This window comes from Mustela lutreola, chromosome 1 (assembly GCF_030435805.1).
Source record: "Mustela lutreola isolate mMusLut2 chromosome 1, mMusLut2.pri, whole genome shotgun sequence".
Taxonomy (NCBI): Eukaryota; Metazoa; Chordata; class Mammalia; order Carnivora; family Mustelidae; genus Mustela; species Mustela lutreola.
The window spans coordinates 162,252,209-162,279,748 of NC_081290.1; the positions used below are offsets into that span (position 1 = coordinate 162,252,209).

A 27,540-nucleotide genomic window follows, 5' to 3' on the forward strand; every position below is an offset into this window, starting at 1 on the left:
GGCCTTGTTGTGTTATGGGCTCTTAGAAGATCTATTTCAAATTTAACTAGAAGAAGATATATTAATTCTAAAAGGTAATTGTTGTAAATTCAAATTTGGACATTTAAATATGTGAAATAACTAAAATACCATGCAAATCCACACAGAAATACAACATATACATATTAGATTTCAAAAATAAGGTGGAAAGCTTTCTTACTGTCTAAGCTTTTGATATATGCAAGGTATTATATCCTAGGATGCTCACAGGTAATATTTAAGTTTTTTCCCCAATCCACATGTTTCCGTTCTTCCTCACATTGGCACTCAAGTTCATGGTCATCCACCTGGAAGAGCAATCAGTCATAATTTTATCAAATTATGTGTGTGTGTATTGCATCTCACTTTGCTTAGTTTTATATCACACACACAGATGCACTCACACATACATTCATTCTTTTACTGATTAATTAACTAAACTGCATATCAGAATCAACCTTTGGTAAAAAATAAGCACACAAAATTACAAGAAGTAACCGCTTTTGAAGATGGCCTTTGGGCATGAAAATGATTCCAAACCAGATAAACAAGACGGTTTGACTTCTCTTTCTAGAAGGCCTCAATCTTATTAAAGGAACAGCCCTGCTAGAGTTACACATAGTACTGGGCAGTGTTAATTGAGGATATATATATATAAATATAATTGAGAAGAGAGAGATATGTATATAAATACATAAAATATATATGTATATTTATATATATTTTATATGTATATATATTATATGTAATTATATGTACATTTATGTGTGTGTGTGTATATATATCCAAATATAGGATAGGAAAAAAGAAATTCTTTTCCAAATCTCTCTTTCTCTATAATATATATGTATATTATATGTCTATATATTTTAAATATATATATAAGTATATATAATGTACATATATACATAATTTTTTGTTGTTTTGTGAAAAGCTTTAGGTTAGTGTTGACATTGGTATAATTTAACTAAAAGTGACATGGTAAATCCAACTTTAAACATTAGGTTTAAACTTCATAGGTACATAAGTTACTGGATTTCTAGATTACCAGTCCAATGATAAAATATATATATATATACAATATAGGCAATATCTATGTGTAATACTGGTTTGGGTCTTTGGATCAATTTTATGGAAGATACATGAAAAAATGGATTCCAAAAATATATTTGATTTAAAAATCACCACACACATGCACACACACACACACACAAACAAACACAAACACCATGCCCAGCAATGAAGTCCTCTGTAAATAAACAACTGTCAAGACATTAATTTAAAAAGGAGTCAAATCTTACAGCTTTTTCGTCACATTGAGAAGAGCAATTGGTTGAGTTGTAGACCTTTTCAAGTTCCACACATTCACCATTGCTGCACACCTGGAAATGAAGTTACCCATATGAATTAATAACTTACTCTTAGAATTTACATGATTTTTTCTTCTGTAAATGACCACATATAGAATCTTTTGTAGAAGAAGAAATCTTCCATATAGGTTTGTCAGATATTTGAAATGAATATAGTATACATTCAAATACTGTTCTATGCAAACTCCTAATAAAAATGTCTATATCCTTCCTAATTTTTCAAATATTAATCTATCAAAGATTCTATAACCATAGGTACAACAATTTCTTTTATAATTTGTATTATTTTATGTTGATTTGATAATATTCCATGCTTGCTGTATCAATTAATCTTATTTATGCTTATTAAATCTGTTTTAAATTTTGCTTTTTATTTTTTGTACATTTTATAACCAAATTATTGTTGTTTTTGTTGCTTATAATTATTACCTGGCTTATCTTCATTCATTTATTTAATTTCTACCTGTTATTTTTATTTTTACCCACTTCTTCTAAAAAGCACATAAAAGGAAATGCTTTTCCAACTCTATTGAGGTATAATAGACAAATAAAAATTATATACTTTAGAGTACATATTATGATGTTTTGTTATACATTGCGAAATGTAAAACAACCTAATGAACACATCCATTACCTTAAACAGTTACTTTTTTGTGGTTGGAACACTTAAAGTTTACTCTCTTAGAAAGTTTTAAGTATATATTACAGTATCTAACTATAGCCACCAAGATGTATGCTAGCTTCTCAGAATTTACTGAGAACATAGTTTATACTCTTTGACCAACATCTCCTCATTTCCCCCACCTAGCAGCCATCATTCAACTCTCTGATTGTGACTTTTACTTTTCTTTTTTTAGTTTCCACATATAAGTGAGATCATATAGTATTTACTTTTTTGTGACTCGTTTTTGTTAGCATGCATGAAATGTCCTCCAAGTTCATCCATATTGTTGCCACTGACATAATTTCCTTTTTTAAAAAAACTAAATAATATTATATATTACATATTTTCATTATCTTTTTACCTGTCAAAGGACGTTTAGATTGTTCCCATATCTTGGCTCTTGTAAATATTGTAAATAAAGGTGCAATGAGCATGGAAGCACAGATACCTCTTCAAGATCTAATTTCAACTTCTTTAGGTTCTGTGTCCAAAAGTGAGATTCCTGGAGCATAGGGTAGTTCTATCTTTAATTTTTTAGGGAATCACCATACAGTTTCTATAATGGCTATGCCAATTTATATCCCCATCAACAGTGCACAAGGGTACTCAAAAAAGAGTACCCCACATCCTCTCCAACATTTTTATTTGTTATTTTTTGATAATAACCAAACTAGATGGTATGGGGTAATACCTCATAGTGGCTTTGATTTTCATTCCCTTGAATGTTAATGATGATGAACTCCTTTTCATATACTTGTTGGTCATTTGTATAAATAACCAAACAAGTCCTTTGCTCATTTATTTTTTTGAATTGGACTATTTGGGGTTTTATTGCTATTGGTTATATGAACTACTTTTAACTTTTACCTGTTAATCCTTTATCAGGTATGTGGCCTGCAAATAATTTTCACATTCCCTTGATTACTTTTTCATTTTCTTGATTGCAGCCTTTGCTGAAGAAATCTTTACTTTGATATAGTCTCACTTATTTATTTTTGCCTTTTGGCCTGTGCTTTTGTTGTCACATACAAAACATCGAATCCTGGGCTTTTCTTTGTTGGAAAATTATTAATTATTATTCTGATTTCCTGTTTGTTCAGATGTTCTATTTCTTCATCATTTAGTCTTGGTACATTGTATGCTTCTCAGAATTTATCCATTTCTTTCAAATATTCAACTTGAATAATTATTCATAGTATTCGCTTATAATACTTTTATTTCTGTGATATCAGTTGTAATTCTCCTGTCATTTATAATTTTTTTTGAATCATCCCCTTTTGTTTCTTGGTTAGTCTACTTAAAAGTTTGTCAATTCTGGGGGCGCCTGGGTGGCTCAGTGGGTTAAAGCCTCTGTCTTCAGCTCGGGTCATGATCTCACGCTCCTGGGATCAAGCCCCGCATCGGGCTCTCTGCTCAGCAGGGAGCCTGCTTCCTCCTCCCTCTCTCTCTGCCTGCCTCTCTGCCTACTTGTGATCTCTGTCATATAAAGTAAATAAAATCTTTAAAAAAAAAGTTTTTCGGGGCGCCTGGGTGACTCAGTGGGTTAAGCCGCTGCCTTCGGCTCGGGTCATGATCTCAGGGTCCTGGGATCGAGTCCCACATCGGGCTCTCTGCTCAGCGGGGAGCCTGCTTCCTCCTCTCTCTCTCTGCCTACTTGTGATCTCTCTCTCTGTCGAATAAATAAATAAGATCTTTAAAAAAAAAAAAAAACGTTTTTCAATTCTGTTTACCTTCTAAAAATTAAAACAATTTCCTTAAATTTTCCTGTTGTCTTTCTTGTTTCATTTATTTCTGCTCTAAAAAATCTTTATTTCCTTACTTCTCCTAACTTTGGGCTTAGTTTCTTCTTCTTTTTCTAGTTCCTTGAAGCATAACATTAGGTTGTTTATTTAAAATTTTTCTTTTTTCTTAATGCAGGCTTTTATTATTATATACTTCCCTCTTCGAACTGGTTTTGCTGCATTTCATAAGTTTGCTATGTAGTGTTTCCACTTTCCTTTGTCTTGGATATTTTTTGACTGCCCTGTCAATCTCTTCTTTTTCACTTGTTTTTCAGGAATCTATTTTTCATTTTCTAAATATTTGTGAATTTTCCAAAGTTCCTCCTGTTTTGATTTCTAATTTCCTACCACTGTGGTCATAAAAAATGTCTGATATTATTTCAGTCTTCTTAAATATGTTGAGACTCTTTTGTAGGCCAACATATGATCTATCCCAGAGAATAGTCCAAATACACTTGAGAAAAAATGTACATTCTGTGATTGCTGAATGAAATATTCTGTATATATCTGTTAGGTCCATTTGGTCTGTAGAGTTATTCAAGCACATTGTATTCTTTTCGATTTTCTGTGTTGAAAATTAGAAAGTTGGAGAAACAAAAGAAAAAAGAATAAAAACTAGTGAAGAAAGCATATGGAACCTATATGACACCAATGACAAAAAAAGAATGTATGCATTATGTATGTCCCAGAAGGAGAAGAGAAAGAGAAGGAGAGGGGAATAAAGATTATTTTAAAAATAATGGCTGAAAATTTGCCAAATACTGGGAAGGATATCTACATTTAGATTCTGAAATTGTTGAAAGTGGGGCATCAAAGTTTCATACTATTGTATTGTATTTCTCTTTCCTGTTTATATTTTCTGTATATATTTTCTTTATATATTTAGATCCTCTAATGTTAGGTGCATATCATATATACTTAGAACTGTTATATCCTCTTGATGAATTGAGCCCATTATCATCATATGGTGATCATTTTTGTTTTTTTTTGTATGACACTTATGATTGAAAATATATTTTTTCAGATATAAATATGGCCACACTGTTCTCTGTTGCCCTTTTCATGCAATATTTTTTATCCTTAACTTTACGCCTGTGTCCTTAAACATACCATGAGTATTTTGTAGGCCATATATTGTTGGATACTGGTTGTTGATGTTGTTTTTTAAACCTGTGTCATTTGAATAGATAAATCTAGATTTAATGTAATTATTGATAGTTAAAAACTTACTGTTTTCATTGTTAATTGTTTTCTGAGTGCTTTATAGCGTCTTTGATCCTTTCTTTCCTCCTCCTCTCTTCTTTTGTTCTTTGCTGATTTTTTGTAGTGGTATATTTTGATGTTTTTTTCTCTTTATCTTTTGTGTATCTACTAGAGATTTTTTTTTAATCATTGGCATACTTTTACTTTTCTTCCCTCCATATTTCATGCTGTTGATATCACATTTTGCTTGTCTTTATATTGTGTACCCAGTATCAAATTATTATAGCTATAGTTATTTTTAATAATTTTTGTCTTTTAAATTTTATATTAGAGTTAAAATACATTTATACACTATATTCACAGTATTAAAGCATTTTGAATTTGACTATTTACCTTTACTAATGACTATTATAGTACAAATGTTTTATGCTGTTACTCAGCATCCTCCCTTTCAACTTGAAGTGTTCCCTTTAACACTGTTTATTTTAATTTTTTTTTAAAAGATTTTATTTATTCATTTGACAGAGAGAGATCACAGGTAGGCAGAGAGGCTGGCAGAGAGAGAGAGAGAGAGAGAGAGAGGGAAGCATGACAGAGAGAGATCACAGGTAGGCAGAGAGGCTGGCAGAGAGAGAGAGAGAGAGAGGGAAGCAGGCTCCCCGCCGAGCAGAGAGCCCGATGCGGGACTCGATCCCAGGACCCTGAGATCATGACCTGAGCCGAAGGCAGCGGCTTAACCCACTGAGCCACCCAGGCGCCCCAGCTTTTAACACTGTTTATAAGGCAGGTATAGTTTTGTTGAACTCCTTCAGCTTTTATTTAAGAATGTCTTTAATTCTCTTTCATTTCTGAAACATAGCTGTGTTGGATATAGCACCCTTAGCAGGGCTTTCTTTGTTTTGTATACTTATTTGTTTGTTTTGTTTTGTACTTTGAGTACATTATCCCACTCTCTTTTGGCCTGTGAGACTTCTACTGAGAAGTTTATTAATAGTTTTATAATATGATGAGTTGCTTTTCTCTTGTTTTCTAAGTTCTCTTTCTGTCTTTGACTTTTGATGGTTGGTTTATAATGTATCTCTGGATACTCTTTGGACTAGTCTCTCGTGGGGTCTTTTGAGCTTTCAGAATCTAAATGTAGATATCCTTCCCAGTATTTGGCAAATTTTCAGCCATTTTTTTAAAAATAATCTTTATTCTCCTCTCTTTTTCTTTCTCTTCTCCTTCTGGAACATACATAATGCATACATTCATTTTTTGTCATTGGTGTCATATAGGTTCCATATGCTTTCTTCACTAGTTTTTATTCTTTTTTCTTTTGTTTCTCCAACTTTCCAATTTCAAGTGACTTATTTTTAAGATTGCTGACTTTTTTCTTCGTAATGATCCAGTCTGCTGTTGAAGCTTTCCATTGACTTTTTCATTTCTATAATGTATTCTTTAGCTCCAGTATTTCTGTTTCACTTTTTTTATGGTTTTTATTTCTTTGTTAAACTTATGTTTTTCATGCTTTGCTTTCTTGATTCCATTTAGTCATCTATTTGTGTACCCTTGCATCCTTTTGAACTTCTTTAAAATGATTACTTTGAATTCTTTGTCAAGAAAATCTTACATCTCCATTTCTTTGGGATCAGTTGCTAGAGCTTTATGAGTTCTCTTCAGATGATATTATGTTTGCCTGAATCTTTGTGATCTATGTACTACTGCATTGGTGTCTGTGCATTTCAAGGAGCAGACATCTTTCCCAGGTTTTACAGATTGATTTTGTTGGGTAAAAGCCTCCTGTTGTATCCCTTGGGCTGGCATGATTGCTTCCAGGATTACAGTTGAGTGAGACTAGGACCAGGTTATGTAGCTATCATCTGGTCTATAGGATTGCAGTTTACTGGTCTGTGAATAGGGATTTGGGTAAATGTGGATTCTGCATAGTACCTGGGAACTGAGACAGGACTGTCTCTGTGACCTTGGTCAAGTGGACTGGCACTGTAACAAGGGTCTACCAGAGCATCTGAGTCAGATGGCTGGCTTGTTTCTAGGTGCATGAATGGGTGTATCTTTTATTGGGTCCTTGGCTTCTGTTGAGTCATTGAGCAAGGTGCCTCTGGGTGCATGGACCAACATGTTTCCTGGAAATTCTGTGGGCAGGAAGATTGTCTAGAACTGCACTTGGGAAGGAAGGAATAGAATGAAGTTTCACAGCCACTTCAGGATCTGTGTTTGGACCAAGATCTGCAGGTCTGCCTCCAAGGATATGGATAGATGTGTCTTCCAGTAGGTTACTAGGCAGATGTTGTTGTTGGTGGTAGCAAAGCCAAATGGGGTTGTTCCCAAGCAACAGGAGATATGGATGTTTATGGGTCTAGCCAGGACTATGGTCAATAAGCTCATCATCTAGGCATGGGCCTGCTTTCTCAAAACAAATCTTTGGTCTTTGACAGCACCAATGTTTTGCAAGATCCTCCATGGATTTTAAAGTTCTGACAAAGGTACTTTTTTCATGGCTTGCTACCAAATTATTGTTGCTGTGGGGAGATATTACTGGGACACCTCCCATTTCACCATCTTCCTGATGCAATTCCCTGAAAATTCTTTCTGGCCACCAATTCAAAAATTACTTTAACATTTTAAATAGGGAAATTTTAATCCATTTATATTTATTATGATAAGATATGTTTAATTTTACTCTTTTCATCTTTTTATATGATTTTAAATGTTAGACATTTTAGCTTATCCTTGTTAACTTTATTATTTTTCTCCAATTATTTGAAAGCTATATGTTTTGTTTTCTAAACATTGATTCAGCCTACATTAAAATATTTAAATCTAAATTATTTTATCATTTTTAAGATCAAATAAACATTAGCTTCTTATGTAGGATAAGACATTTGTCACATTTTTTATTTTTCTTCTTCTTAATTCATATGTTTGTTTTAGAAAATTGAAATTTATAAAGATCATTATTATTCATTATTCAATGTCTTTAAACTCTTATAATAAACACAATAATAATATAAATTACTAGAATTTACTCAAAATTAGTATAGATTTTCTTGCTTGCAACTATTTCCTTAATATTCTACCTTCTCATTTAACTTTTTAGTTTAATTCATTTTCCAGTTGATCAGAGTACTTTCTTGACTATTTTTTTCATATTTATTTATCTCTTTTATTAAACTATAATGTATTATTTGTTTTAAGGGTACAGGTCTGTGATTCATCAGTCTTACACAATTCACAGCACCACTATAGTATATATCCTCCCCAATGTCCATCACCTAGCCACCCCATCCTTTCCACTCCCCTCCCCTCCAGCAACCCTCAGTTTGTTTCCCGAGATTAAGAGTCTCTTAAGGGTTGTCTCCCTTTCTGGTTTCATCTTGTTTCATTTTCCCCTCCCTTCCCCTATGATCCTCTGTCTTGTTTCTCAAGTTCTTCCTATCAGTGAGATCACATGATAATTGTCTTTCTCTGATAGACTTGTTTCGCTTAGCATAGTACCGTCTAGTTCCATCCACATCATTGCAAATAAATGCTGTCTAATTTACTGTAGTTTTTTTACGTTATAAAGTGTGTGAGTATGTCATTCTATTGCTCTACTAACTGAATAATTATTTGGCTGTATGTACAGTTTTGGGTCCCAATACTTCCATTCTCCAACGGTCCATAGATTTTGCTGCATTATCTTATGGCATTTCTTTTTGAAGATAAATAAAATGATAACCTGATAACTTTGTTGTCATTGTTGTTGTTGAAAACTGATACTTGCCTTCTTTGGTGCTTATAGAACATTTTCTTTATTGTTAACTTCATGCTGTGAAGGTTAGTCTTATGCTCATCTTTCTGTGAATTTTTCTTACTAAGTTGAGTTTTTATTTTATACATTCTTCAGTTCAGGGTTTTTTTTTTTAAGATTTTTATTTATTCATTTGACAGAGATCACAAGTAGGCAGAGAGGCAGGCAGAGAGAGAGGAGGAAGCAGGCTCCCCGTTGAGTAGGCGCCCCAGGGATATTTTTTTATTATACCTTTAATTATACTTTTACCTATATTATGTTTTCTTTATCTGGGATTTCTATTAAAACTGTATCAGATTAGGCGCCTGGGTGGCTCAGTCAGTTAAGCGACTACCTTTAGCTCAGGTCATGATCCCAGGGTCCCAGAATTGAGTCCTGCATCAGGCTCCCAGCTCTGCAGGGAGTCTGCTTCTCCCTCTGACCTTCTACCCTCTCATGTTCTCCCTTACTTGCTCTTTCTCACAAATAATAAATAAATAAATAAATCCTTAAAAATTTGTATCAAATTTATTAGGACTATTTTTCCTGTTTTTATTCATTTTCTTCTTTATAATTCATTCTAAAGAATTCATTCTCATGTGTTAAGAAGTTTAGCTTCTAATTTACTATATTTTGTGGCTTACTACACTTCATGGTTTACTGCTCAAATTATATGTAAATCAGTAATTATGATTTATTTTGTAATTTGAAGGCAGTGCTTGTGATTTTCAAATAATACCATTTTTATAGATTTAATATCCTTTTAAATCTGATTAAAATATAAATTAAACATCTTTCCTAAATGATTTCTCTCTTTTTTGATGAATGTCTGTTTCATAGGGTACTATTGTCTATAAGTCCTTAGATTAATCTCCATTGTTCACACTGTTAAATTCTTTCGTTGCTATTTGTTCTCTTTGATTATTCTTAGAGAATAGATTTTCATATATACATGATCAAATGAACACTGGAATTATGCTGTTTAAGCCCATGTAAATCTCTTTTCATATACTCCAGTCTCAACTAAAGGAAACATTGAAATGTTTCTTATTGTGATTTTGCCATTTTTATGTGTTTAATAAAGGTAAAACTACAGAGGCATGTTGCAGCAATTCTTTTGTCCCCGAGAGGACTAACTAGTATTCTCCCTTTTTTCCCCCTTCACCTCTATTCTTCTTCCTTTCCAATGTATTATCCTTCCCTTTTCATCTTTTCTCACTGTTTTCCTTTTGACTTAATTTTCCTACTTATGTTGCTAAGGAAAAAGTCATTCAAGGGCAATGAGATATGTTTGCCCTCATTTTCTATGCCAAATCAAAATTTACCTGGAAAGAAAAACAATTATGAGAAACTAGAATGTTTTTATTCATTTTAATTTATTCATATCCAAAAACAGTATCATTATAACAATGAGATGAAAAGTCTATAAGTACCTCATTGTAAAAATGAGATGAAAAGTCCATACCAAAAGAGGTCTCTTTGTGATACCTCTATAAACTGGCATTTGCTTCCATGAATTCCCTCATTTATGAATTTACCCAATAACTGGCACCATTGTGATTGGTACACTTCTATATTAAGAATACTTTTGGGGGGGCCTGGGTGGCTCAGTGGGTTAAGCCTCTGCCTTTGGCTCAGGTCATGATCCCAGGGTCCTGGGATCGAGCCCCGCATTGGGCTCTCTGCTCAGCAGGGAGCCTGCTTCCCCCTCTCTCTTGCCGCCTGCCTCTCTGCCTGCTTGTGATCTCTGTCTGTCCAATAAATAAATAAAATCTTAAAAAAAAAAAGATTACTCTTAAAAGAATAGGCACTCAATGTGGTGACATATGGTCACAACATGCTAATACGATCAAGATGCAGAAAAACTGCTTCCCTAGAAATTCCTTTGTTCAACTCCTACCACTCATTATGGGGTTCTATGAAGGGTAAGTCATACTTCTGCTTGTATTTTTGGATGGTTTTTCTTACCTGGTGTGAACAGAAAATTGTTTGGTATTTTCTTTAACCTGATGTGTCATACACTCTTTCACTGAAAGTCCTTGAACTTTCTAGGATGTGGTTGTACACATACCTAAAATTTCACAAATATAGATTCTTCATCATTTTAATATTTAACTATTTTAATGGGAAACTGATAGTTAAGTGTATGGATTTAAAATATAGATATCCATTAAATAAGTAAATTCTAATTCCCTTTTTTCATTCTGAATTTTGTTTTTCAATTCATTTCTCGATCACGTTATATGAATGAAACTGTAACGTTTGTGGGAGATGGTATGGGAGGAGAGGACCTATATCACAGACAGAAACTATTCTATTTCACAATAGCTGATTTTTGAAAAGTATTATGTTTTCCATATATTCTTGTGTTAATAAACCTTGATGAGTCGGCTGTTATTTTTAGTACGTGTCCTAAAGTTTTCATCTTGGAATGATAAACTTCTTCTGATCTGGCCTTATTTTAGAAAACTTCATTTTCTGACATTTTACTCAAAGCTCCAATCACACTGAAATGATCAGTTTCCTGACTATGCCATACATTTTGTACCTTTGCATGTTATATAAGTATTTCTTTCTAAAAAGTCTTTTGTTATTTTTTCTGCCTTGAAAAATGTTTGTCATGTCAAAGCTGAAATGTCATTAATTTAATGGCATCATAAGATGCCATTCATGTTCTCCAACTAAAGGCAATCACTTCTTCCTTTGGACTCAAAAGTTCATTGGTCACCAATGAACTATGAAAGCACTTGTGTTGAATCATAATATATGTAATTTAATTTATGAAATTCTCAGGTACACTCATATTTACATCATTTGTTTCCCTTATGGCCACTGGCATCATAGTATGTGCCCCCAAAATACGGCTGAATGAATAAAACAATTGAAGAATATATGGCTATTTCATAGTCAAATTAATTTTAAAAATTATGTCTATAATTTCACTGTAAGATATAATTAAAAACACTTATAACATTCACATATCATTTTGTATAACAGAGGTTAAACAAAATGAATATTCATTATAGTGTTATTACTACTTTGCTCAATTAAAAAAAAAAAGTTGCCCATTTGTTTCTGTTTATATAGGCCATATATAGGCCCTCAGGAACCAATTATAGAAAATAATGCTTTAAAGTGGCTGAACCAAGAAGTTTTAGTATAACAAAGGACTTTCATCTTACCAATCCATCTCCACATTTTGTTCCAGGAGCAACCAGGCCCAAATCTTTAGAATTTTGGTATAAAATAAAAGTTTTGCACTCAGTGGTGACATTCAGCTTTGAAGTCTTCTTAAGGTGGTTAATCTTTTCTTTACCAGGCAGAGATAAATGCTGCCCTCTGCTGCAGTGTATCTTTCCACACTTGATATTTCTGAAGGAAAGGGAGAATATTCTCAGGTTTGGGACCAGGAAATAGAACTTTATAGAGATGAGACTGTCAGTGAAGTGGCCTGGTCACTTTTCTCTAGACCCGGGTTTATCAATGGGCTGCAGAAGCACCAAGTGAGGCAGGGTGAAAGGTTAGACAAAGTCCTGACTCTGGGACATGTAAAAGGATTGTATTTCTTTATAGTTTTGTGATTCCCACAAGTCAATATTAGCTCAAATTTACAGGAGAATATTTCTTATTAGTAATTTCAATTCATCTAACTTTCATCAAATTGTTAAGATTTCTTTCTTATTCCTTCTTGCACAGAGAACATCAGTTAGTTCTCATAAAAAAAAACAGTGAGTTTGATATTATTATAATACCCATTTTACAGATTGGGCAACAACTGGAAGTAAGAGGAAGTTAACTGACTGCCCAGTTTCACCTAGAGTATTTAGGAACAAAATTGAACTTGACCAAGTTTTCTGTTTGTTGTTTTTAGTCCAAATCCTGTTTGTGGCACAGGAAAAAAAAAAAAAAAGCTTTCTGAGTATAACAAATCTGGAAGAATGACAGAGCTAATACTTTCTAAAATCAGATCTAATTTCCACTTCTCCCTTCCAATTTCAACTTCTACTTTTCTTTCTTTTTATGGCATCACTTATTTCCTTCTCTCTGTTCTTTTCTTTCTTTCCACTCTATTTTCCTCCTCCTGTCTGCTCTTTCCTATTTTTTGTAGCTTCTCTTCCTCCCTTTCTTTCCTAAGAATTTTAACTCTTTCCCATTTTTCTTCCTTATATCTCACGGCCTTCAACTCATAAATGTGCCGGTTACACAATCAGGAATGTGTGCTTGCTTCCTTATTCCCCCTTCTCCTAACCTCCTCAGTAAAAAGAGGTTAGCAGCTGTCAGAACAAGAGAGTTCTGATTTTGCAAAAACACTCTTAGAAGGCACTTACTTTTCTTTACATGGTACTTACTTCTCTTCACAGGGAATTAATCTGTTTTCCTTGTTTTTGCAGTATCCAAATCTATTTCCTTTTTTATTCATCTCATAGCAGAGATCAGAACTGTCTTTCACCTCTAGGATCCAAAATGGAATGATTGAAGTAAAATAATAAAAACTTGAATGTTATAAATCATAACATTTCTTATTTTTCTAATTGAAATTTTATTTTCATGTGGTGGTAAGGCAGAATGAGATAAGTAAATCACTTTAAACTTATCCTATTGTATCAGAAAGATATTTTACAGAAGCATATGGATATAAAAATGGAATAAACATACTTTAACCCACATATTGAGCTAGTTAATTAATATTAGAGGTAATAGCAACTAATATTAAAGGTAATATCTGGAGTGATTATAGGTAAAATATGGGAAGAATGTCACAAATGACATTATCTTCAATCTTGCCCCCAAATTGTTACAGGATAATAACAGAAATTATAGCTATTATGTTTATCAGCCATTCACTGTAATTGTCTCTCACCATTATCAAAAAATTGAGAGCACTGATCATCCCGGGTGGGACATTTCCCCATGAAGCAGTAGCCTTTTGCATTCTTGCAAGGAAATCCATTTACTTGGAATTTGTCGTTAGGACATGCAGAAGAGTAGCCAGTACATACTTCAGGAAAATCACATTCATCTTTTGCCGGTCTGCATATGGACCCTGATTTTTTCATCTGTTGAAGAAAAGTAAAAAGACTGATAAATCTTGAGCATATTTAGGTAGGTTAAGTTTCAGTAAGTAGGAGGAATTTTGACCCATTTAATTTATCTTAAAAAAAAAAAAAAAGAATTTAAGGTTGGATCATGAGTTTCTAATCCATTCCACTGAGAATTATAATCATTTGTAAATGTGTTGACTTTTATGTAATTTTAGGAATGACACGACAGTGTTTTTGAAAATCTGTATTAGAACAGCATTGGGCAGAGCAGAAAGGACATAAAATGGAGAAATGAGCAAGAGTTCTGTTTATCTTGGAGATGGTACATACCATCTCCAGCACACTCATATAACTGGGAATCCCTCTCTATTTATAACGAGGAATCTCCACTCCCAAGAAATCACATCTCTCCGAATGAACTGGAAAAATACCCTGACTCATTGCTGGAGGAAAGTGCATGGAAATGCTTTCTTATTCAGCCACTCGATATGCATTTAACTGTAACGAGTCCTAGAAAGATTTGAAAATGATTAAGATATACTTCCTTTCCTTTGTGAGTTGAAAGAAAGATCTGTTCAGATCTTTGGACAGAGTCATTTGGATTTCCGATCGCCTTTCCTAGGAATATATCTCCAGTACTAGTCACTCTCACTCTCCAATGCCAGTAAAATCTTTCCCCTTCTAGTTTACTATTGTTGGAATGCCACACATGAGCTGAGGTTAAATAGGTTGGCAGTGATTTACAAAGCAACAAGAATAATGTTTATCATATAACTCTACTCCTAAAAGACCAAGTGATACCTGCTTCTCTACTTCCCAGGCCACAGCATGGCCCAGTCAGAAGTCAGAACAACTCAGAAGTGGATTTACTAGGGACAAGGAAGCCTAACCCTAACCTGGGATTAGTAGTGTAGCGTCATTCGGTGGACAGCCAATTCTGTCCCCCTGTGTATACTTAATAAACTGAAAATGGAGAACCCAGTCCTGGCACAGGTCCTTACCTGACAAGCTTCACAGCATTCTCCTTCTGCACAACTAAATCCTGGCTTCAACATGCATTTGTTTGCATCACAGCAAAGATTGGTGCACTCCTGGCAATAATCAAAAATTAAAGATCAGAAACTGTTTGTAGTGAAGGTCTTGTTTAATAAGTTATAGTTCTGTATAATTTATAATTTATAATTTGTCTTTCAGCATTAAATCCAAATGCATGATCCTAGGTTATGACATGTATATGAAGACTACTGCTTGTAAGTGGTCTTTGGGACATTTATTTATTTATTTATTTGAGAAAGAGAGAGAGAAAGCATGTGTGCCTGTGAGCAGGGAGAGGGGCCGAGGGAGAGGGAGACAATCTCAAGCATACTTGTTGCTGAGTATGGAACCCAATGTGGGACTCTGTCCCAGGACCCTGAGATCATGATCTGAGTCGAAATCAAGAGTTGGAGGCTTAACTGACTGAGGTACCCAGATACCCTTATTTTGTTTTCTTCCCAGTTGGCTGTTCAGTACACCACACTAATGAATTTTCATCAGCAGCATACAAAGTCCGACATTTCTGACCTTCCATTTTTCTTGATAACTTCCATTCTTTGGAAGGGCCCTGCTACTTCTCTATAGTAAAGGTTTAATAGAGATAATAGAACTTCTGAAGACCTAATTTTACATTTTCCTCAAGAATCTGAGTATTTCAGGTTGAACTTTGTTGTTGTTTTTAATACATCATTAAATAGTAAGAGCAGGATAATTTAGCATAATAGGCCCTATATGCTTAAACAAAACTAAAATTGCAAAGGAAACTGTCTGCAAATTATAACATAAGGTACCTTGTGTATTAGAATGAAACTATAGAAACATTCTCTAAAGAATGTGCATAAGCTAAAAAAATCAATTTCCAAAGATAAGAGCCTCTTTGCATTCAATATGAGACATTTGAAAACGAGGTGTTGCAACCTCATTACATGTCACTGTTCCCACTTCAATCATGTAATCTCTGATTCACTTACTATTAGATTTGTTTTGAATTTTGTAGTGTCTACAGTGTAGACATATGTGGTTTTCTGACCAGCAGTATCAACATATCCTTTCAGGTTGCTGGTAATAAAGGATCTCAGCCTCACTTCAGGCCTACAGAATCAGAATTCATATTTTAACATCCCCTGGTGATGTATATACGCATGAAAATTTGAGAAGTGATTGTCTAAGACTCATATCTGTAGGATAAGCTCTTAACAGAAATAGCTTCGATGTTGGAGGAAAGCAGATTAAGAATTACTCTAAAATTTTTCTTAAAGGCATATTCTAAATGTTCCAGAGACCATAGCTCCAATAAATATGTAGAAGGTTAGAATGGTTCATGCTCAATTAAGACAAGAGTTTTCTAGTAACATGAACTGTCCAGCTGGAGATATAGACCAACCTCATAAGGCACTGAGTAAGCTCGATTAACTGTGGAGAACAAATTCCTACTGTGCATGAGATCAGACTTAAAGACACCTAAGGGTCTTTCTTACAAGAAGGGCTGATTACTATATAAAACAGGCAAATGCGATACAGGGGGTCTCCAGCAAGATCATTATACACAATTCATGACTTGGTAAGATGTCTTGCACTGAAGCTACACCAATGACCTGCTTTGAAATGAGACAAAAAACACATTTTATTTAAAACTTTACAAGGAATATCTTGGTTGATGAATGGTCACCACCCTGCCTAGGCTCTAGCTGAGCAGAAACTTTGTAGTTTAAAGACATTATTTGCAAATACCTGAACAGGGCCACAATCGCACTCTTCTCCTTCATCCAACTTCTTGTTTCCACAATGTGGGTGATTATTTGATTTATCAGAAAATGGAATGTTGAACATGCATGTTGGATTATAATCCTTCAGGTGTCGAAGGTACTGAATCCTGTTGCATTTACTGAATTTTAGTGCAGGAATGCTAGAGTTTAAATGAATTAAAAATAAAGACTAATTTTATCAGGGCAGAGTGGTGGAACAGCTATGAAACTTTAATGAAGGATTCAGAAAGAATAAATAAAAATGATGAACTCTAAAAGTCCGTTTACTTCTCCTACTTTGCTTTACTGCTATAGGAGAGTAGCAAGTGGGCTTTTATTATAGAAAATGTTTTATTGAAACAGCCAACACACAATTCACTAGTATCCTAGTGAACATACTACAACTATATATCGTCCAGAAAGTCCTTCCTGAAGCCCACAGTTTAGACTGAATGTGTTTGCTGCTCCTAGATCACTTTCTGTTTGTTCCTCTTGACATAATCTATATATTTGTTTATCATTTATGCAAGATTACAAGCTTCTCAATGCAGGGACTGCATTTTTTTTTTTAATAAGCACTAATTAACACAGGGCCTGGCACAAAGTCATTCTCTATAAACATTGTTGAAACAAATGATTTATTTAGTAATACCGTACACATCCTAAAAATGTACTATCCTTCTGAAAAGTGCAAATACTTAAAAAGACTGAAATTTACCTTCCTTCTGTCTTTCTTTTGTTTTGACTCCCTTGCCATTATTGGTACCTATTGGACACAGATGGACTTTTAGAGGCTTAAAAACATTACTTTGGAATGATGGGCCCTGAAAAATAATACTAATTGTATAGCTGATGATATAAAATTAGGTATCAGTCATTAGTTATTACTTTATGGCAGGCACTGTACTTGGGTGCTTTCACTATTTTACCTCATTTAATCAATATATAGAAGTGCTGATCATCATCATAAACACTTTTCTTATATGAAATACATGATGTGCTCTCTGTGAAGGACCTCAAAAAAATGTGTAAAGTTTAGGAGCTGGCTGTGGTAATTCACAGTATGATGGGAGGATATAGGACATTCATTCATTCTACAATTATTTATACAGTACCTAGTACATGTCTGGGACTTTTCTAGACAGTGTGATAAAACAGTGTATAATGCAGACAAAACCTGACCTCATGAAGTTTATATTTTGTTGGAGGAATAGAATAATAAGCAAGCTAAGTAGGTAATGCACAGACTATATTAGGTAGTGATTAATACTAAGAATGGGGGAAAAAAACAAAGAAGAAAGGATTAGAGACAGGATTGAAAAATTCAATCAAGTGGCTGGGGAAGGCTTGGCTGAGAAAGACATCTGAGTAAAGATTTGGAATAAATTAGAGTTTATGGCAAAGATGATAAAACAAGGCACATAGAGTATATTCTTCTCCTAGGCATCTTAGTATAATTTACTAATTAATTGTTGTATATTTTTGCAGTATGCTCAGATGGAATTTTAGAGTCACTAGGACCAATACTACCAACTGTTAAGATTTAGCCCCAAAGGGAAACAGCCTATCACGGCTGGTTTTGTAATAGACCTTATGGAATATATTAGAAATTGTTTACATAATATCTATATATCCCTACAATATGGCGTTCTAATTAAGAGTCACACACAAAATATTTAAATGTACTCTTTACATTGTTTGAACCCTACCTTCCACCACGATCCATCACACATCTCTCAAAATTACAGGTACATGGATAATCATCATGCTTCATCCCAAGGTTATGACCTAGCTGATGTGCAATTCTGCTTGCAACTACATTTAGGTCAGGCAAAAGATCCTGGGGCCAAAAAAAGATGTGTATTACAAATTTCTAGAAGTTAATGCACTTTAGCACACAGTGTTTTGAACTATTTGTTGAGACCTGGTTTCTAGCTTCGGTTAACTAGTACTTGTTTGAGACGCTGTGGCCTTTGTTACCTCCCTGTCCTGCCCTCAGTTCCTTTAATTATATAATGAGGTTGGAAAAATGACCTTTGAGTGTCTCTAACATTTTGATATTCTTTTTTGTTGCACAGTAATAATCATTGCTGGATTTCTATAAGCTCATTCATACAAATAGCTAAAAATCATAATTAAAAATTATAAACTAATGTCCTAATAAATAAACATTATTGATTTGTCTTTTATATGCCAGATATTCAAAGATGGTAAAAATAAAAAATGTGTGTGGTTCATATTTTCAGACTACAGTCTCACACTGCCCAACTGTATGTAATGTAATCATGAGGAGGAAGTTTCTACTATTAAGAAAACCAGAAGTTCGATGATTTGAAATCCAAGGCAGAGTTGGTTGTTCCCTCTGTCTGTAGTTATATTTCATGTTTTAGCCACTATAGTAAGTACAAAAAAATTAATTTTCAAAAAGGGGTGGGATACCAGATTACTATAAAGGTAAAATTCCCCTAACTTGGTTATTTCATCTTACTCATTTGAAGTTTAAAATGTGTTCTGCATGGGTTGTAATGTCATAATTGGAGTGGCAGTAGCCTATACTAGATTAGATAGACTCCACTATGCAGAATTTGTGTTAATAAAATACCATGATCAAGGCATAATCATAAAAGGAACAATGTAATGAATAGGTGATTTACAAGCTTTTAATTTCAAGGTCTTAATACGACTTAGATGAGACTACTTGGACAGCATCTACTAGAAGCTTAGTGATTTGGGAAAGATACCAGATAAAATAGATAAGTCAGCAGTTTGAACATCTTACTCTTACTGAAAATGAATCGCAAGGTTGTTTTGATACAATAATGATAATGATAATAATGATAGTGAACATATAGAGTATGCAAAAAACTTTTCTAATCTTTGTAAGTCAATTTGTATATGATTTTTAAAGCTCTGAACAGACTGGTTTACCTTCATTTTTCATCTATAGTTTTTATAAAACTGTTATTTTCCTATTTAATAAAGGAAACAACAATTTCATTGTAGTATATATTGGTGGGGATATATGGTAGAATTCATACATGATCTTTCCTTCTCTCTCTCTCTCTCTCTCATTCTTTCTTTCTTTCCTTCTTCCTATCTTTCTTTCTTTCTCTTTTTGTAGGCTTCACCTCCAGAGCAGAGCCCAACATGCAACTTGAACTCATGACCCTGAGATCAAGACCTGAACTGAGATAAAGAGTTGGATGCTGAACCAACTGAACCACCCAGGTGACCTTAGTCCCCTTCAATGGGACACACAATTTATAGAAATTAACTTCAAACTTTGTGATTAAGTTACATAACAAATAAAACCCAGCCTACCTTAACAACACTGGAGGAATAATAGGGCAGGCATATACCCTCTGAATAAGAAGTTCCTTGTGCATGTATGTAGAGCCATTTCCCACTATAAACAAGATGCAAATACACTCTTCAGTCTGAGGCAGTGGTTTAATTAACACAAAGATTGGATTGCAATGAATCCTCAAAATGCTAGTGCCTTTGCACATAAAAGTGCCTTTTTTTTCTTAGAGTTCTAGAATTGAAGATGATCTTAGTTGTTATTAAGCTTATGTAGTATATTAGAGGTATTGAAAAAGTCAGTACAATCTAAAGTTGAAATCATAAAAAATGTATTTTCAAAAAATAATAAAATGTGAGTTCAATTTTACAGGGCTTATCATACACTTAGCTTTGGATAAAACCACTTAAAAGATCAAATAATTAAGTTAAAAAATGTTTGGAGAGAAAAATACAACATAGTAAATAGACACATATAAGGATTAATTAGCTATAGTTAAAGTTTTTAAAATATTTTAATCAAACATAGAAACTCACAGAAGATTAGATAACAATAATCAAACGTTTAAAAGAGCTGTCATATGAATTATTCCTGGATTACCTAAAAAGATAGATGTAGATATGTATATTGAGGGAATCCAGATTTGATATGCTTTCAAGAACATTTAGAGTTAGACCACTTTAAAGAGTGATTAAGCTGAAAGACTACACTTGGAACATATATAACTAAGAAGATTCAATTATGAGAAAAGTGGTCAGGCTACATGGCCCCTTTCAATTTTTAGCTTTTTTGATCAAAAAGGTATGTTCTATTTCTTTCTTTACTATTGAAATGTCCTACATTTTTAGTCTCAGTAATACTTGGAAGTATTTAGAACTCTGGTCTTCCTAGACTTGGTAGATCTTAGAAAAATACCACTTATGGAGATGAAGCATCAGAGCAAACACAATCTAGATTCTGAACTTGTTCATGGTTACTTAGAAACAAAAATCACAACATGAGAATGCCATATATATTATCACTTCTAGTGCTACATGAACATAGATGAGAAGACATTCAAGGAACTCAATACATAAGTCCCAAATATGATGTGCAATTAGATATTTAGGAGCACTTTTCTCATTTCCTTATTTGCAGACATACTATTGCTGTGAGAAGCTATTGCTCAGAATAAGAGACGTTCATGAAAGTAAAAAGTTTTTTTCTTATAACCATGTGATATTTCTAGACTAATTTATTATTTTAAAACACAGGTCCAAGAAATAGGCAAAGAGGTTAATCTTGTGCACAATGAATGCTATGGTGATAGGTACACGTATTTCCCTGGAGATAAGTGCTGTGGACCATCTCAGTGATAAAAATCAGAAGTGATATTACTTTAGAGGTGTGATTCACTCTCATCAATCTGCCAGAGAGCTGGACTTGACTTCCAGCTGTAGGCTTTGGAAGGTTCACAGTTCTGAGTTCAAATTGGAAGTTAACATTTAGATAATGTTAAGACACACATTTGTAGGCCGTGTTTGCAGACCATAGGAGAAACACCACTATTACAGGAAGATGAAGTAGATAAGGTGGGTAACATTGTTATATAGTAGCCATAAGGGCACCAGAAGAAATGCTCAAAAACTCCATTACTCCAAAGTTGTACAAATAGGATAACAGGACAATGGTTAACACAAAGTTAAGGTCAGTTCAGCTGCACAATTATTTATCATTTCCTAATAGGCTGAGTAGTGTGGTAGCTATTTTGAATTAGAAAAATGATCAAAATGGGCCCCCCTTTCTTAGGAATGACCTAATATTATAGATAACTTTACTAGGAATATTAAATCTGTGGCAGTTTAGTTATCCACCCTCATGAATAGTAGAGGAGATGCTCTTGAAGCACTATTCATTGGATAGGGACACTTTACTGAGGGAAAACTTCCAGAGAATAAGGTACTTTCCCAGTAATACAGGTTTTAGGGAATATTGGAATGGCACAGCATGGAAGAATTAAGGGTGTTAGTGCTAGATGCTGGTTAAGTAAATTGATTCTAAAAGTACATTCTCATCCAGTGACATTTCCAAACCTGACCTGAAATGTAAATGTATCATATGTTTACTTTCCAGTGTTAATCAATATTAGAAAGAAAGATTATTTAAAACTTGATTTGGAAATTTTATGTATAACTGAACATAACATTTTGTCACTGTGTACTATGCAAAATAAATTGTTTTAAAAAGTAGTTTGTTGCTGTTCATTTGTTTGTTTGTTTATTTATTTATTATCTATTTATAATTCACCTAAAGTATGCAGGAAAATAGAGCACTTACATACCTGAGTAATATAACATGATCAAATTTTTTCCTCTTTTTCAGGATTATTTCTTGCCAAGTTGAAAAACGTAATAAGGTATTTTCTATACTTGAATCTATGTCTATTTTATCTCCATTTGTCCACATTTCAAGGCCAACCAATGTCACATGAATGTCCAAGGTTTTATAAATCTGTTCAAAGGAGAAATAAACTTTCATAGACTCAAGCTACAGAAGGATCCTTCACCATTACTATATTCCTCTATAATTTAAAAAAATAGTAATTTTAACATGTAAGGTACATAAACAAAAAATGCAGGTCTTATTTTACAAATGTTTATACTGAAACAGAATATAGTATAACTTGCCCAGAATACTGGGCAAATTGCCATAACCAACAAAAAATTTAACTTAAAAAATATTTGATTTTCTTTGAATATGATGAACCTTACAGACACTGGGCTCAAGATGTATCTAGCATAAATAATTTAATAAAACTCATATTATAACTGACCAGAAGATGTGAATTTATTAGTAGTGGCACGCAGAGGGATGAATGTTCTTTCTCTCTATTTTAGTCATTAGTTGGTTCTATGGCAGATTAGAATGTTGATATTGGTTTTCAAAATCCAATAGCCTAGCTGCCATATTTTGTTTGATTTTTTAGGACTACTTTCCTGTCTCAATCTTTTTGGAGACAGCTCAAAACAGGCACAAATAGCTATAGCTCATAAACCTTCTTACTTCATTCCCATTTTGTAAACACTGAGTTAGTAGATACTTTTATGCCAGCACAAAAGAAGACAGAGTTGAAGCAAATATTATATGAAGATTTTGAGGCAAAAGATGTTATATAAATTTTATAATTCCTAACAGCAGTACAAAGTAGATTGAAAGAATGAATGAACTATGAACATTGAGTTAAGGTCAGAAATGATGAGGTCATTCACACAATAATAGTAGAGCATGCAATCCGTTATTAAGAAGTGTGCTATATCATGGCTGTAATAACATCGTGTTAATTTTCTACTTTTCTTAACCTGCATAATATGAATATATTGAATTTCATGTGTCAACATAATAACCCAACAAAGTCATTTCATAAACCCGAGAACTAGGCTTCCTTTAAAGAATCATGAAGTTAGACCTTTAGTTAAATCATGATTTCAAATCCATTCTGGAGCCTGTAATGTCCATTCCTTTTAACCCTGACCTTAGCATTTAATAGACCTTATATGTCAGGTACCACAGAACAATATATTTGTTTTAACCTGGTCTCCTTGGAGTCTCTAACATTCATGGGTGGGCTTTAGGTCCATAAAACCGGAGAAAGTACAAATGGAAACAATAGTTATCATTTATCATGCTATGAATGTGCTCTCTTCTAGTGAAAACATACCCTATAAGATAAAAACCATGCTGCATCTGTGGAATGCTTGGAAGGGTTTGAATATACTATTTGGGAGATTGTGAAGAGTTGGTTCACTCTTCACAGTAGAGAAAAAAACTGAACTTTCCGAGATGAAGGGGTAAAGATATTGTGAAAGTAAGTGAGAGAGAATGAAGTAAAATAATGAGTGTGGGCACTGTGGAGGATAAAGGATTGGCATGACTTCCCAATCTAAACTGAATATCTTTAGTAAAAGTTCAGTAATTTGCACCAATTTTGTATTTATGCTTACTTTGGTGATGGAAACCCAAAGAGAAAGACTGAGTCTTATATTTGTGTCAGTGTTAGGGTAGTGATAAAGACAATCACAAAATATAAGAAACAGGATAAAAGGAGCTTGGGCTGAGAGGCAGAGGAGCAGAGCAGATCACTCTCAGAGCAGAGCCATTACCAGGTATGAGCCCTTCCATGCTACACACAGGCAAGGGGATTAATTCACACACAAAGCCAGAGTAGCTCCTGGTCCTTTCTGATTGAAGGCAGAGTAGTCTAGGCAAGAGAACTGAGACATAGCCCCACCCATTGTGGGGAGAGTCTTCTGGTTCTATCTGACTAGAAGAGCTAATGACATTCCTGAAAGCTGTGTGAACCAATGGTGGCTTGAGCCAAGAGTTGAGCGGATAGAGCTGATTACTCTCAGAAAAAAGCCAATACAGGTATTCCTTAATTTTTAAGTTTGTGTTATGCCATTTGCTTTCACAAAAGGCCAACATTAGAATCCGTTTTCACTGAACAAAAGAAAGCTGAAGAGGATTTTTGCTTTTATGAGAAAAGGCAAAAAGCAAAAGTGATGCTCAATGTTTGCTTTGTGGTGAGCCATTGTAGAGCCATTGCAGTGTCATCCCCGGTAGGTGACACTGTCCAGCACCAAGCCACTGTAGCTCTGAAGTGTGTCTGTGAGCATCAGTGCTTTATCTCAGTTTCTTTTGTGCATTTGTTAGGAAGATGTGTTCCAAGGTACCAGAAAAGCCTAAGAGAAGTTGTGTTGCTTTGTGTGTGTGTGTGTGGTTTTTTTTGTTTGTTTGTTTTTTGGCTCAAAAACATTCCCATATAAATTAATAGTAATTGCTTCTCAGCTTTATGCTATTTGGCCAATGAAATATTTAACAGGAATACTCCTTGTTCAGATAGAGGGAGAAACCTATTCCAGCATGACAGCTTCCTGAGTTACACAGAGGCAGGGGGCTAATTTTTAGCCAAGGCTGAGGGGAGATTCTGGTCCCTTCTAACGGGAGAGCCTGGTTTGAAAAATTGAGAGTTGCCTGAAGTAGCCACCCAGGCAAGGAAGATGAGACATAACCCACCCAATGTGAAGAGAGGGTGTTTGTCCCAACTGACTGAAGTTTGGTAAAACACCTGAAAGCTGTGCAGCTCAGAAAATTCAAGAAAGGCACAAGAGAAAGGCAGACATCACCCATAGTTCACAGACCAGAGCCAGCGATGCTGTTTGGCTGGGGATCTTGGAGTGCAGTTCAGCTTAAGTTAAGACAACAAAGATATATTCCAGTTTTAGAGCTGCTTCTCCCACTGCACTAGGGCAGAGAATCTAATTCATAATCAAGGATCATGAAAAATTAGGCAAATTTGACGCCACGAAAGGAAACTGATAAAGCTCCAATAACTGACCATAAAGAAACAGAGATCTATAAACTGTCAGGGACACCATTTTGAATAATCCTCTAAGGAAGTTTAGCAGACTATAAGAAAACACAGACAACTAAATAAAATTGGGAAAATAATTCATGAACAAAAAGAGAAGTTTGGCCATGTGGGAGAAAGAATTAGACAGTAGACATTACCCAGTGAGAGGTGCAAAATGAATAAAAGAATGAAAAAGAGTGCAGAAAGCCTACTGGAATTATGAGACACAGTGTAAAAATACCATGAGGATTCTAAAAGGAGAAGAGAAAAAAAAGTGACAGAAAGTATATTTAAAGCAATAATGGCTAAAAACTTCCTGAACTTGGTGAAAGAAATAGACATCTAGATCCATGAAGTCTGAAAGACAAATAGATTAAACCTAATAGGGCTACATTAAGATACATTGTAATTAAATTGTCAAAAATCAAAGATGAAAGAATTTTAAGAGCAGCAGAGAAAAGAGAGGCATTACATATAAGAGATTGTTGGATTTTGCTTTTTAAATCCCTTCACCCTATAGACAGATTTCTCAACAGAAACTTTTTAGGCAAAGAGATAATGTAATATCAAAATAACTGCCAACCAAGAATACAATGGCTGGTAAATGAAATGAAATGAAAGAGAGATAAAAATTTTCTTGAACAACCAAAAATTGAGGAAGGGAGTTCATTACCACTAGACCTGCCTTAGGAGAAATGTTAAATCCCTCTTTGAATAGAAGTAAAAATTGCTCATTAACATCATAAAAAAACACAAAATGATAACATTAATCTCACTTGTAATGGTAAATATATAGTGATCATTAGATTCTGCAATTTGGTAATAGGGTGTATAACTCACAACTCTAATTTAAAAGTTCAAAAATGAACAGAGTCGGGCGCCTGGGTGGCTCAGTGGGTTAAACCTCTGTCTTAGGGTTAGGTCATGATCTCAGGGTCCTGGGATCCAGCCCTACATCAGGCTCTCTGCTCAGCAGGGAACCTGCTTTTCCTTCTCTCTCTGCCTGCCTCTCTGCCTACTTGTCATCTCTCTCTCTGTCAAATAAATAAATAAAATCCTTTAAAAAGATGAACATAGGAAAAAAACCCATAAATACAATATGTACAATGTTATTAGTTACAAAATATTAAAGAATGTAAATTTTTACTGCAATAATGTAAAAAATGTAAATAATGTAAAATTTTAACTGCAGGTAATGCAATAATAAGGAGAAAAGGAAGTGTCAAATATATGAATCCTATTAAAGTTAAAAATTGTTATCAGTTTAAATTAGGATCTGATAAGTTTGATATTTTACATAAACCTCATGATAACTTCAAGGGAAAATTTTCTGGTAACTAGATGAAGGAATACAATAAAGAAGTCAAGGAATACCAATATCAGAGACATCAAAATACAAAAAAAGAAAAAAAAAAGGAGAGCAGGATAAGAAATAGGGAACAATGGATCTGTAAAACAACCAGAAAACAATTCAGAAAATGTCAATAGTATGTCTTTACCTACCAATAATTACTTTAAATGTGAACAAATTAAACCATCCAATCAAAAGACACAGGGTGGGTAAAGGGATTAAAAAAGCAAAATCTAGCAACATAAAGCATACAAAAAATATGTAAGCCCTAAAGACACACATAAACTGAAGATGAAGGGATGGAAAAAATCATTTCTACCAAATGATAACCCCATTCCTCCTCCCCCCAAAAGTATATGTATTTATACATATATCAAAATAGATTTTAAACAAAAAATGGTAAAAAGAGACAGAGACCATTACATAATGATAAAAGTGTCAATACATCAAGAAGACTTAACTGTAAATATTTATGTGCTCAATACTGGAAAGCATAAATATACAAATCAAAAACTAGAGAACTGAGAGGAGAAATTAAAAAAAAAAAAGTAATATTTAACCCCAAGCAAAGGATAAATCATTCAGACACAGAATCAATAAATAAACAGTGCATTTGAACAATACTCTAGACCCAAAGGACCTAACAAATGTATACAGAACTTTCTATCCAACAATAACAGAATACATATTCTTATTTACACATAGAATTTTTTTTAGAGTAGGCCATATGTTAGGTTTTAAAACAAGTCTTAGCAAATTCAAAAATGATAAAAAATCATACCAAGTATCTTTTCTGAACATAACGGCACGGAACTAGAAACCAGGAACAAGATGAAAACTGGAAAATTCATGAACACATAGAAACTATA

The 27,540-nt window shown here is 33.9% G+C and overlaps 1 protein-coding gene across 1 annotated transcript in view; it reads right to left on the minus strand.

Annotated features, from left to right (window-relative positions):
• The window catches only part of ADAM7 (ADAM metallopeptidase domain 7), a 131,765-nt gene that overhangs the window by 59,038 nt on the left and 45,187 nt on the right, over positions 1–27,540 (minus strand). Inside the window, exons 9-18 of the mRNA XM_059168838.1 lie at positions 22,252–22,421; positions 19,952–20,036; positions 18,340–18,470; positions 16,617–16,791; positions 14,852–14,941; positions 13,670–13,865; positions 13,158–13,260; positions 11,991–12,180; positions 1,320–1,400; positions 248–326 (exon numbers count right to left, since the gene is read on the minus strand). Of these exons, the coding sequence (XP_059024821.1) occupies positions 248–326; positions 1,320–1,400; positions 11,991–12,180; positions 13,158–13,260; positions 13,670–13,865; positions 14,852–14,941; positions 16,617–16,791; positions 18,340–18,470; positions 19,952–20,036; positions 22,252–22,421 (1,300 nt within the window). The remainder of the gene's footprint in view (positions 1–247; positions 327–1,319; positions 1,401–11,990; positions 12,181–13,157; positions 13,261–13,669; positions 13,866–14,851; positions 14,942–16,616; positions 16,792–18,339; positions 18,471–19,951; positions 20,037–22,251; positions 22,422–27,540) is intronic.